Below are 13,714 nucleotides of genomic sequence, written 5' to 3' on the forward strand. Positions count from 1 at the left end.
GCAGAACTTATGAAAGTGGTGAGATGCGTGCATGCAAACTGTCTGTTAACTGTTTGCACCCCAATAGACTGGACAAACAAACAGGGTCCATCAACAGTTTAGGTGGCGTCGCCTTCAGTCAGCTTAGCGACACCACATGGCGAGAAAACACACAGTGCGCTACGGTAAAAATAACAAGCAAACATCGCTCAAACGATTAATGAATCGCAAAATTTTACTGTACAACGTATCAGCTGCATCACTATTGCTTCGCTCACCTCTCTGCGTCCAGGGAGAAAGAGGAGGCCGCCTTTCAGCAGTGAGCTATGGGATTTCCTTGTGCGCGTTCAACCCATGTGTAGCACCTTATACAGGAAGGCCAGTAAACATAACATAATCGAGGGTTTGTCCACTCGGCGCTGCACTGTACCTCCTACGTTTACCTTTGCCCTTGCAAGTTACCTTTTTGCTTGTAAGTCATACTACCCAACTAAGCGCTCTTTTAACATTTTCACTGACTCGTTCACAGCTTCTCGTCGCACTTTTCAGTTCAGTTTTTCGCACGCGCAGATTTTCTCTAAATCCGTTCCGCGATAAGGGGTTCCCGGACCACGCAGTTCGCACAGCGTTTCACTAACATTTCGGATGTTGTCAAAAGATGAACGGGCAAAAATAACTGAATGTGCAGTGCGCCACTATGCATTAATTGTCCAATATTGTGAGAAAAAAAAAGCCGCCGAAGTAGAAGAAACGAAATATATAACTTGTGATGAAGCTGCTGAATGAGAAAATGTGAGCGAATAAATAATCATGTGCCGCGAACCTTTATGAAGAAATGCTTAATTGGGGCCAGCTTAGTTGGTGCTATTCAATTTTCAACGGCCTTGAGTACTCTCATTTAAGTATTTCCACGTGGTACTGACGCTAAAGAACACAGAAAAAAACTGTCGATGACGAAACTAAGTTTTATTTGGCGAACCTGTGCCCACAAAAACAGGCCACACTCGGGGCACAACGATATGGTCGAACACCGTCGGCGATCGTCGAAACCTGATTTGCGGGGCATTTGCGTAGGCTTTTATATTCGAGTCCTCGAAGGTTCCAGAATAATCGCTGTTGCCCGCGTGTCTTGCAAAAAATACTACACAATTCGCGTCATCCATACGATCAGATCAAACAAGGTTCGCTGACAACACACAATGGCGTCTGGTACGACCTCATAGTCCACTGCTCCAATATGTCTAATGGTCTTGTAAGGTCCGAAACAGTGTCGCAAGTTTCTCGCTGAGTCCTCGTCGGCTATCAAAGCCCAGACCGAAACACGGTCGCCGGGCTGGTATTCAACGTAACGTCATCGAACATTGCAGTGCCGGCTGTCGGTCCTCTGCTGGTTATTGATGAGCAGGCGGGCGAGTTGTCGGGCGTTTTCGGCTCACTGGAGATTCGCAGCGACGTCGACATTTTCTTCGCCGGTGACGTGCGGTAGCATGGTGTCGAGAGTCGTCGTCGGATTCCTTCTGCAAACCAGTTTGCAGGGCGTCATCTGCGTTGTTTCTTGCACTGCCGTGTTGTAAGCAAATGTGACAAACGGGAGCACGGCAACGCACCTCTTGTGTTCGACGTCGACGTACATCGCTAACATGTCGGAGAGCGTCTTGAGCGCCTTGTCCGCGTGTGGTGTGCAGTGGTCCGCCAGTGACAGGCAGACGGTGGCCACGACGACCCACTTGTTTCCAGGTGTTGACATCGGAAAGGGTCCCAACAAATACATCCCGATCTGCTGAAAGGAGGCTCGATCAAACGGGTTCGATCGGCTGTAGTATAATCCTGCCGGCCTTGTCCGTGGTATGTTTGGTCGCTGGCAGTCTCAGCAGGTCTTCAGGTTGCAGGCGACGGCGGCGGACAGGTGCGGTAACAGTATACTTCTATTCTTGCGAGGATACGGGAAAACCCGAGCTGCTGGATTGTCTCATCATCGTGCAGGGCATGCAGCACTCCTGACCAGAGCGCTGCAGGCACAAGTAGAAGGTAGTTTCTATGGGATGAGGAAAAGTTATGCACTAGAACGTCGTTTCATGAGAAAAACGAAGACAATCCGCGCCTAAATACCTTCGAGACAAAGTCAGTCTTGCCTTACAAGTACTCAACAAGGCTTTTGAGCTCCGGGTCGGCTCGCTACTGCTCCGCAAAGTCGTCTGTACTTAGTGTACCTAAAATGGCATCCTCGTCTTGGCCATCTAGCGACGGTGGGTCCACGGGAGCGCGAGACAGGCAGACGGCATCAATTTCTTTTTATGCGGGCTTGAAGAATACAGTGATATTTTCTTGCAGCCTGAGGCTCTACCATGCCAGGTGCCCTGAAGGGCCCTTTAAATTCGCTAGCCAACACAACGCGTGATGGCAGCTGACGACTGTGAACGGCCTGCCATATAGGTAAGGACTGAATTTTTCTGTAACCCAAATGGTGACAAGGCATTCCTTTTCGGTTGTAGAATAATTGCATTCCACTTTCAACAGCGACGGGCTAGCGTAAACTGCAACCCCTCGAAGTCCGACTTTGGACGACGATGACACCGAAGTTTAGGCTATTGGCGTCAATGTGGATTTGGATCGGCGTCCTCGTCAAAGTGCATAAGTACCGGTGTCGACAGCATGCGTTGTTTGAGTTCTTGAAATACGTCGGTCTACGGCGTTTCTCACTTGAACTCGACATCACATTTAGATAGCTGTGTCAATGGCTCAGCGATGTGTGATAAGTCCTTGACCAAGCGCCTTTAGTAGCCACACATGCCAAAAAATCTACGCACTGCCTTCTTGCCGATACGCTGCGGGAACTTTGCGATGGCAGCTGTCTTCTGAGGGTCTAGGTGGACTCCAGATTTGCTGATGAAGTGACCCAGGAAGAGTAACTCGTTGTAAGCGAAGCGCTATTTTTCCGTCATCAGAGTGAACCCTGGTGACTTGATGGTGTTACGTTTCGCCTACGACGCGCGGTTTAGCCGGCGCGACTGCAACAAAGCGGCAGACATTTTGGCCCGTTCGGCGTCGCCGCTACGCTCCCCGCCAAGCGCGTCCAGGCATGTTCCGATGCCCCGTGTCTTCATGTGCGTGTGTGAGTGTATGTGCCATTGTGCCCGACCGGCGGCGATACGACAGCAGGGGTCACCTTCTCCTCCCAGCCATTGTGCCCGACCGGAGGCGATACGACAGTAGAAGTCACCTTCTCCTCCCAGCCATTGTGCCCGACCGGAGGCGATACGACAGTAGGAGTCACCTTCTCCTCCCAGCCATTGTGCCCGACCGGAGGCGATACGACAGCAGGGGTCACCTTCTCCTCCCAGCCATTGTGCCCGACCGGAGGCGATACGACAGTAGGAGTCACCTTCTCCTCCCAGCCATTGTGCCCGACCGGCGGCGATACGACAATAGGAGTTACCTTCTCCTCTTTGTGCCCGACCGGCGGCGCTACGACAGTATGCGTCACCTTATCCCATTGTACAATCACGTGCTCGTCTATTGAGGGGTTCCTTCTTGCCCTCAACTGCGAGTATAAAAACAGCTGCCCCCGGACGCCAAAAAGGAGGGCTCCGATTTCTTCTGTTGAGTAAAGTGCACTCCCGTCTCTCTACTTCGGTCAACCTGACCGCCAACTCTTTGCGATGATAAAATAAACATGTTGTTTTGTTGTTACCAGTCGACTCATGCTTTGCCGGGACCTTCGGATGCTTCCAGTTGTACCCCAGGCCGCCAGGCCAACGCTACCCTTGGGGCTTGCGACCCAGGTGCAACAACGGGCGTCAGCGCCGAGTTCCCAACAGGTCGTACCATCGGTGCGACCACAACAACCGTTGCCATCGGTGGGATTCAAACAACTGTCTGCCAGCGGTGAGATCGCGACAACGGAGGCCAGCAGCGAAGATATGCAGTTGACGGTATGCTGAGCAGCTCAACAACGATCCGGGAGCAGTGCAACGAGCCCTGTGTGATGACTGGTTGCCTGCAGCGGAACGACTGCGCTGAACTCTTGGCTGCGAGGTTTGGTGAGTGCGGGACTTTCTTCTTCTGAGCTTTGCCAGGCTTTTGTTAGTGTCAGAAACAGAGCTGGTAATTGTGGTTGTCGTTGCTGCCGGGTTAGATTGCGGCAAGACAATAATAGGCAGTAGAGAAAGCAGCATTCAGAGCAGCCGTGGATTTGAAGTCGTTGCGCAAACCGAAATTGTTGGAGCTTGCAAGAGAGTTGGGTCTGGATGTCTCGGACAAACTCAGAAAACCAGAACTGCTAAAGGCTATTCTTGAGTTAGAGGCTGAGGATGACGAGCTGTCGGAATGCCTTGAGACTATTGAGGAGAGGTCAAAAAGACAGGAGCGCGAACTTAAAGAGCAAAAAGAGAAACATGAGCGCGAACTTAAAGAGCAAAAAGAGAAACAGGAGCGCGAACTTAAAGAGCAGAAAGAAAAAGAAGAGCGCGAACACGCTTTGGAAATGAAGCGTCTCGAGGTAGAGATGGAACGCGCTCGTAATGGAAGTCAGGCACACGGTGCAGGAGAACGCGTATTGTTCAAAATGACTGACCTGATGCGGCCGTTTAAGCTTGGAGAGGAAATTGGTTTGTTCCTGGTTAACTTTGAGCGAACGTGCGAGAAGCAGGGGTTCTCTCGGGAAACGTGGCCACAGCGCTTGCTCACTTTGTTACCCGGCGAGGCGGCCGACGTAGTCGCTCGCTTGGATAGAGAGGAGGCAGAGGATTTCGACACAGTGAAATCGAGTCTTCTAAAAAAGTACCGGCTGTCAGCGGAGGCGTTCCGTCGGAAGTTTCGGGAAAATGAGAAAGGCAAAAGTGAGTCATATAAAGAGTTTGCGTACAGGCTTATGTCAAACATGCAGGAGTGGCTCAAAGAAGAGAAAGCCTTTGGTGACCACGATAAAGTTCTGCAGTGTTTCGGGCTAGAACAGTTTTATAGTCGGTTACCGGAGAACGTGCGGTACTGGGTCTTGGATAGGCCAGACGTTTGTACGGTGGCTAAAGCCGCTGAGCTAGCCGAGGAGTTTGTGACGCGTCGGGCTCGCGGAGCTAAGGACGGTCAAAAGGGTGAATTTGGCTCGAAGTTTGAGAGGCCGAAGTTCACACCCATGAGAGCAAAGGGGAACACGCGTAGTGAGGATGCGAGTGAAAGCAGTCCGACCAAACGTAAAGAGACGGCGGCAGCCGAAGCCGAACGCAGAAAGCGGTTCGAGATGAGGCAAGCGCGCGTGTGTTTACGTGCCAGAAGCCGGGTCACTTTTCGGCGCAGTGTCCGGAAACAACACCAAAAGTTGTGTTTTTTTCATTATGCAGCACTGACGAGAACATGAAGCTTCTCGAGCCTTACATGCGAGACCTCCTCGTGAACGGGAAAGAGTGCCGAGTGCTTCGCGATTCCGCAGCTACGATGGATGTAGTTCACCCGTCTTACGTAGAACCCCATATGTTCACGGGCGAGTGCGCATGGATCTAGCAAGCCGTGGAAGCTCATAGCGTGTGTCTGCCAGTAGCAAAAGTGCTTATTGAAGGAGCTTTCGGAGCGCTTGAGACGGAGGCGGCCGTGTCATCTATGCTGCCCCCCCAGTACCCGTACCTATTTTCGAACAGGTCCGATCACCTCCTGCGCGAGAAGGGGCTTTTGTTTGGTGAGGCTAGCGTTCAGGCCTTAACCAGGTCGAAGGTTCGGGAGCTCGCTGCAAAGGCGGTAGTTGCGGGGCCGACGTTATCAAACAATGAAAAAGGGTCAGAGGTGCAGCAAGCTGACGAACTGAATAAAATTGAGCCGGTAGCGTTGAAGGCGCCAGATACTGGAGAGGAAATGCCCGATAAGGGAAAGTTAGAAGAGCTATCTACTGATTTGCTCATCGCGCCTACGTCAGACGGACTTGATAGGTTGCTAAAAGTCAGCCGGTCGGCTTTGATAGCCGAGCAAAAGAAGGATGGTAGCCTAGAAAACATACGCTGCAATGTCAAGGAAGGTATCGCCAGGAAAAATGCGCGTTTTGTGGAAAGAGGTGGAGTCCTGTACCGGAAGTATCTAGACCGCAGAGGAGTGGAGTTCGATCAGCTGATCGTGCCTCAATGCTATCGTCAGGATCTGTTGCGCTTGTCACACGGGGGTTCGTGGTCCGGACACCTAGGAGTTAAGAAAACTAAGCACCGTCTCTTGCAAGAGTACTATTGGCCAGGGTGTTTTCGGGACGCAGACCATTTCGTGAGGACATGTGACACTTGTCAGCGGGTGGGCAAACCAGGGGACAAATCAAGGGCGCCGTTGAAATTGGTACCTATCATTACGGAGCCTTGTAGACGGCTCGTTATTGATACAGTGGGACCTCTGCCGGTAACAGCCACGGGGTACAGACACATTTTGACTGTGATCTGCCCAGCGACAAAGTTCCCTGAAGCAGTGCCGCTTAAAGAACTCAGCTCAGTGGAGATAGTCAATGCACTACTGTCCATATTTGCGCGAGTTGGTTTTCCTGCGGAAATCCAATCAGATCAGGGCACAGTGTTTACTAGCGCTTTGACGACAACTTTTCTCGAAAGGTGTGGGGTAAAGCTGCTACACAGCTCAGTGTACCACCCACAGTCGAATTCCGTTGAGAAGCTCCACTCCGTCATGAAGCGCGTGTTGAGAGCATTGTGTTTTGAACATCGAACTGACTGGGAGCTGTGTCTGCCTGGGGTGATGTTTGCATTAAGGACCGCGCCGCATGCGGCTACGGGGTTTTCGCCAGCTGAGCTGGTGTACGGTCGCTCGCTTCGGTCTCCGCTTCGCATGCTTCGAGAATCGTGGGAAGGCAGGGGCGACGACCCAGTCGTGGTGGAGTACGTGCTTAAGCTCCTCGAACGCTTAAGAAGGGCACAGGAGTTGTCAGGTGAAGCAATGGCAAAGGCCCAGCAGAGGGCCAAGGTTTATTATGATCGGACCGCCAGGGCCCGTCGTTTTGAGGTGGGCGATGAGGTCATGATATTGCGCACATCGCTAAACAACAAACTAGACGTGCAGTGGGAGGGCCCAGCACGAATTGTTCAGAAACTGTCGGACGTTAACTACGTGGTAAGTCTGCCAGGAAAGCGGAAAGCACAGCAAGTTTACCACTGTAATCTGCTCAAACCTTATAGACAAAGGGAAGCAGTGGTGTGCATGATGGTAAACGTTCCTGAAGAGCTTCCGGTCGAGCTTCCGGGACTAGGCTCAGTGACGAACAGGGAAGACACCGGTCAAGTCATTAGTGACTTAGTCAATGGAGCATCGCTGTCGCGTGAGCAGAAAACCGAACTACACCAGCTCTTACAAGAGTTTCAAGGTCTGTTCTCTGAGAGGCCTGGTAGGACTTCTGTCCTTACTCATGATATAGAACTTACCTCCCCAGAGCCAGTACGATCCAAGGCGTATCGGGTGTCACCCCGCCAGAGTGATATTATGGAGGCTGAGGTAAAGAAAATGCTACAGCTCGGTGTTATTGAGGCAGGTGAGAGTGATTATACCTCCCCTTTGATTTTAGTTGAGGTACCGGGCAAGGAACCTCGTCCTTGCGTCGACTACCGCAGGCTTAATTCCATCACTAAGGATCAAATTTATCCGATCCCTAACATCGAGGAGCGCCTTGAGAAAGTTAGTAGCGCTCAGTTTATTTCCACCCTAGATCTTGTCAGGGGTTATTGGCAGGTTCCACTTACAGAAGAGGCTAGTAGGTATGCGGCGTTCATTTCACCAATGGGAACATTCCGTCCTAAAGTGTTGAGTTTTGGTTTGAAGAACGCGCCATACTGTTTTTCAAGCCTCATGGATAAAGTGTTGCGGGGACAGCAAGAATTCGCTTCACCGTATCTAGACGACGTAGCGATATTCTCCGCATCCTGGTCTGAGCATATGGCACACTTGCGGGCAGTGCTAACCCACCTGCGCGAAGCGGGCTTGACAGTAAAGGCTCCTAAGTGCCAGTTAGCACAGGCCGAGGTTGTCTACCTCGGTCACGTGATTGGTCAGGGTCGTCGCCGCCCCTCTGAAATAAAGGTGGCCGCTGTGCGAGACTTCCCGCAACCGCGCACGAAGACCGATATTCGGTCGTTCTTAGGTGTCGCCGGCTACTATCAGAGGTACATCCCCAGGTACTCTGATATCGCGGCTCCGCTGACGGATGCTCTAAGAAAGAGCCCCAAACAGTCGTCTGGGACGAGACAAAGGAAAGAGCTTTTAGAGCCCTAAAGAGTGCCCTAACAAGCCAGCCTGTGCTACGATCGCCAGACTATACAAAAGGGTTCGTTGTTCAGTGCGATGCTAGTGAGCGAGGCATGGGCGTTGTACTGTGCCAACGGGAAAATGGAGAAGTAGAACACCCCGTCCTGTATGCTAGTCGTAAGCTGACCAGTCGTGAGCAGGCGTATAGCGCCACCGAGAAAGAGTGTGCATGTCTCGTGTGGGCCGTTCAGAAATTGTCATGCTATCTAGCCGGCTCGAGGTTTATCATTGAGACGGATCACTGCCCTCTCCAATGGCTGCAGACCATCTCTCCCAAAAATGGCCGCCTCCTGCGCTGGAGCCTCGCTTTGCAACAATATTCCTTTGAGGTGCGTTACAAAAAGGGGAGTCTCAACGGTAACGCCGATGGCTTAAGTCGAAGCCCCTAACGTAGGAATCAGCCTCAAAATTGTTTGTTACTGATGTTTTTCTTCCTGAGGCAGGATTTTTTTAACATATTGCTTTTGTTTAGTGTTTCAAAGTGATGATATGCTTTCTAGTGCAATTTTCCAATTTGTGGACGCGTTCTGAGTGATGCTAGACTACTGTAAGGAACTAGGCAGTGGTATAAAAGGGGAAAGAGCCTGGCAGGGCTTAGTGAGGGTTGTGCCGTGCTTGCTGACTGAGCGGTTGAGTTTCAGCGTAGTTCTAACGCTTGCCGGGAACGAGAACAAGAATGTGAACTCTCCCGAAGTCACTTTGCAGTGTCCTGTGCGAACCTGAACGAGAGAACGAGGCCTTCTCTGTGCGCTGCGCTCAAGAAACGTCGAGGGACGCCCGACTTCGGTTATGAGCATCATCGAGCGACATCCCTCCGGACAGCGGATGCAGTCCCCTGTCCATCGGGATCTCCTTCCCCCGGCGGGGCGGTCTGTTACGTTTCGCCTACGACGCGCGGTTTAGCCGGCGCGACTGCAACAAAGCGGCAGACATTTTGGCCCGTTCGGCGTCGCCGCTACGCTCCCCGCCAAGCGCGTCCAGGCATGTTCCGATGCCCCGTGTCTTCATGTGCGTGTGTGAGTGTATGTGCCATTGTGCCCGACCGGCGGCGATACGACAGCAGGGGTCACCTTCTCCTCCCAGCCACTGTGCCCGACCGGAGGCGATACGACAGTAGAAGTCACCTTCTCCTCCCAGCCATTGTGCCCGACCGGAGGCGATACGACAGTAGGAGTCACCTTCTCCTCCCAGCCATTGGGCCCGACCGGAGGCGATACGACAGCAGGGGTCACCTTCTCCTCCCAGCCATTGTGCCCGACCGGAGGCGATACGACAGTAGGAGTCACCTTCTCCTCCCAGCCATTGTGCCCGACCGGCGGCGATACGACAATAGGAGTTACCTTCTCCTCTTTGTGCCCGACCGGCGGCGCTACGACAGTATGCGTCACCTTATCCCATTGTACAATCACGTGCTCGTCTATTGAGGGGTTCCTTCTTGCCCTCAACTGCGAGAGTATAAAAACAGCTGCCCCCGGACGCCAAAAAGGAGGGCTCCGATTTCTTCTGTTGAGTAAAGTGCACTCCCGTCTCTCTACTTCGGTCAACCTGACCGCCAACTCTTTGCGATGTTAAAATAAACAAGTTGTTTTGTTGTTACCAGTCGACTCATGCTTTGCCGGGACCTTCGGATGCTTCCAGTTGTACCCCAGGCCGCCAGGCCAACGCTACCCTTGGGGCTTGCGACCCAGGTGCAACAACGGGCGTCAGCGCCGAGTTCCCAACAGGTCGTACCATCGGTGCGACCACAACAACCGTTGCCATCGGTGGGATTCAAACAATGGCCTCTAGTACTGTCGCAAGCCGCCTAAGGTGATCGTCGAAATTTACCGCGAAGACGACGACGTCATCCAAGTAAGCAAGGCAGGTCTGCCACTTCAATTCTGCTAGTACCGTGTCCATCACACACAGCAACGTTGCAGGCGCCGAGTACAGTCCGAATGGCATGACCTGGAACTCATAGAGGCCGTCTGGCGTGATGAAGGCGGTCATTTGCGATCCCTCTCGTCGAATTCTATTTGCCAGTAGCCAGTGATGATCGAGATCCATCGACGAGAAGTATGCAGCGTTGCAGAGCCGATCTAATGCGTCGTCTATCCGTGGGAGGAGGTATACGTCCTTCTTAGTGATCTTGTTCAATCGAGGATAATCGACGCAGAAACGCTGCGTTCCGTCCTTTTTCTTCACCAAGACTACAGGAGATGCCCATGGTTTTTAGACGGCTGGATGATGTCGTCGCGCTGCGCTTCTTCGACTTATTGCCTTATAGATTCACGTTCACGCGTCGAAACTCGGTAAGCGCTTTGCCGCAGTGGTCGAGCACACACTTCGGTTATTATTCGCTGCTTTGCAACCGGTGTTTGTCGAATCCTCGATGACGTCTAAAAGCAGTCTTTTTATCGCCGGAGAAAACTTCTGAGCTATTGCTGTTTATTTATGGGGAGACGTGGACTTATGTCGAAGTCTGGTTCGGGAACTATGGTCGGGGGGGGGGGGTAGATGCGGCAGTATCCAAAAGGACAAAGGTGTTGCTGGGTTCCACAATTCCCTCTACCTATGCAATCTTCGTGCCCTTGTGGATGTGCTTGAACTCCTGGCTGAAATTTGTAAGCATCACTATCGCTTTCCCTCCCTGAAGTTGAGCGATCCCTCTTGCGACGCAAATTTCACGGACTAGTAGTAGACGTTGGTGGCCCTCGACGACGCCTTCTACGTCTGCAGGCGTTTGGCTGCCGACGGAAATGACAACTCTGGGACAAGGCAGGATGCTGATTTGGTCCTCAAGTACACTCAAGACACGGTGACTACGAGCGCACTCCGGCAGTATCGCTTCATCTTCGGTGTTGCGTTTCGCCTGCGACACGTGGTTTTGCCGGCGCGACTGCGGCGGGGCGGCAGACATTTTGGCCCGATCGTCGTCGCCGCAACACTCATCGCCAGGTGTTTCCAGGCGCGTCTGCGGCGATGCGACCGCCTAGGGATCTCGTTCCAGTCATTGTGCCCGAAACAGGCGATGCCAAAGCAGGGATCTCATTCCAGTTATTGGGCCCGAAACAGGCGATGCCAAAGCAGGGATCTCGTTCCAGTCATTGTGCCCGAAACAGGCGATGCCAAAGCAGGGACCAGCCTCTCATTACAGTCATTGTGTCCGACCGGCAGCGCCACGACAGGGTGCTACGAGATCGTGCGCAGCGCCACGACAGAGTGCTACGAGATCGTGCGCAGCGCCCCGACAGAGTGCTACGAGATCGTGCGCAGCGCCACGACAGGGTGCTACGAGATCGTGCGCAGCGCCACGACAGGGTGCTACGAGATCGTGCGCAGCGCCACGACAGTGTGCGTCACCATTAGCCCATTGTACATTCACGTGCTCGTCTTTTGAGGGGTTCCTTCTTGCCCTCAACTGCGAGAGTATAAAAACAGCTGCCCCCGGACGCCAAAAGGAGGGCTCCGATTTCTTCTGTTGAGTGAAGTGCTCTCCCGTCTCTCTACTTCGGTCAAACCTGACCGCCAACTCTTTGCGATGTTAAAATAAACAAGTTGTTTCGTTGTTACCAGTCGACTCATGCTTTGCCGGGACCTTCGGATGCTTCCAGTTGTACCCCAGGCCGCCAGGCCAACGCTACCCTTGGGGCTTGCGACCCAGGTACAACCACGGGCGTCAGCGCCGAGTTCCCAACAGATCGTACCAGCAGTCAGATTCCAAACATCGGATAGCGTTATTCACTTCGACTTCAGGTCGGTGATCGAGCCGTGTTGGTTCAGGAAGTCCATGCCGAAAATGGCGTCCCGTGAACACTGTTGGAGGGCAACGAACGTCGCAGGGTAGGTCTGATCATGAACGGCAATTCTTGCCATGCAGATTCCAGTCGGCGTTATTAGCTGTCCTCCCGGGGTGCGAGTTTGGGGGCCTTCCCACAAAGTCTTAACTTTCTTCAACTTGTCGGCTGAGGGTCTACTCATGACTGAGTAGTCGGCTCCTGTGTCTACTAATGCGGTGAATGCGTGGCCGTTGAGCAACACGTTGAAATTGGTGGCTCTTTGTTTTGCCTCGCAGTGAGGTCTTGGCGTCGGATCACGGCTGCGTCGCGCTGAGCTGGGGACAGCACGTCGTGTCGTCAGGTCCTTGGAAGCTGCATTCTTTGTTTCCAGGCTTCGTCGGGATGGCGGCGTGTCGTTGTTATGTCGGCGAGATAGTCCCTTGCACGTCTTCATCGGCGGCGATGGATATTCGTCATTTCGACGAACAGCAACCGCACCTCCATCGGTTGCTGCTTTTAGATTTCCAGATGTGGTCTGACGGACCGGCCCCGGGCTGAGCCAGTGTATGGTCGGCGCTGCAGTGAACAGGTAGCGGCCTGGTGACGGCGAACGGGACGCTCGATGAAGGCTCCACCGAGTAGCGGCGAGGTAGCCGGCGATATCGCGAGGGCGTTAACCTTGCTGCGGGCGCGGAGCGTTGGCGGCTAACCCTCGTAGTCCCATTTCGTGGTGTGGGCATCGGCGGGGTACATGTCCGGCTTCGGCGCAGTGATAGCAGAGGGGGCGATGGTCGGGGACGCGCCAAATATCCGTCTTCCTCGGGTAGCTGCACTGGCCAACGGACGGGTGCGCTAGCGGCGGCGGCGGACGACTGAATTCCAGTGTTACGGGGCCCTCACGCGGTCGCGGAAGGGTACCTTGACGGCGGGTAACGGCGGCCTAGGTCATCGCTTCCGGCTCGGGTTGCGGTGATGCCGGAACTTCTGGTACTTCTAGTGACCGCTGAAGCTCTTCTTTAACTATGTCAGCGATTGCTCTTCCTGTACGACCGCTCTCATCGCGCTTGAGCTTCAGCGCACTGCGACTGTATTGCCTGGTGCACATTTCAAGCGTCTTCTCAATCTTTCTGGCCTCTCAAACAAATCCAGCGACAGTCTTGGGCGGGTTGCACATCAATCCGACGAGTAGTTGTTCTTTCACACCCCGCATCAAGAAGTGAAGTTGCTTTTCTTCAGACATGTTGGGGTCGGCTTGGCGGATGAAGAGAGTCATCTTCTTCACAAAGATTGCGATGTTCTCGTTCAGTAGCTGCATGCGCGTTTCCAGTAGAGCGTTGACTCACTCTTTGCGCAGGACGCTCCTGAAGGTCTGCAGGAAGCCGTTTCGCAACAGGTCCCATGTAGTCAGGTTCCATTCCCAGTTCTTAAACCACGTCCTGTCTGCGTCTTCTAAGCCGAAGTACACATGCCGCAGCTTGTCGGAGTTCCAGTTCTTGAAGTCAGCGAACCTTTCATATGTTTCCAGTCAGTTTTCCGGGTATTCAAACCATGATCCGCGGAAGGCCGGTGGCTCCCTGGGCTATTACAGAACAATGGGGGACACTGCGGCTGCCATTGGGTTTCTCTTGGCCGCGACCTTCTTCGTCATCTCAGTTAGAAGTTCGTGCTCCGGGGGCAGCTGTTGTAGCCGGCGGCTTGCTGGGTGG

The 13,714-nt window shown here is 53.2% G+C and overlaps 1 protein-coding gene across 1 annotated transcript in view; it reads left to right on the top strand.

Moving 5' to 3' along the window:
• The first annotated feature begins 1,826 nt into the window (after window positions 1-1,826).
• The window catches only part of LOC142567981 (juvenile hormone acid O-methyltransferase-like), a 57,291-nt gene continuing 45,403 nt past the window's right edge, over window positions 1,827-13,714 (top strand). Inside the window, exon 1 of the mRNA XM_075678076.1 lies at window positions 1,827-1,885. Coding sequence (XP_075534191.1) covers window positions 1,827-1,885 — 59 coding nt within the window. The remainder of the gene's footprint in view (window positions 1,886-13,714) is intronic.

Source organism: Dermacentor variabilis, unplaced genomic scaffold (assembly GCF_050947875.1).
Source record: "Dermacentor variabilis isolate Ectoservices unplaced genomic scaffold, ASM5094787v1 scaffold_15, whole genome shotgun sequence".
In the NCBI taxonomy this organism is placed as follows: Eukaryota; Metazoa; Arthropoda; class Arachnida; order Ixodida; family Ixodidae; genus Dermacentor; species Dermacentor variabilis.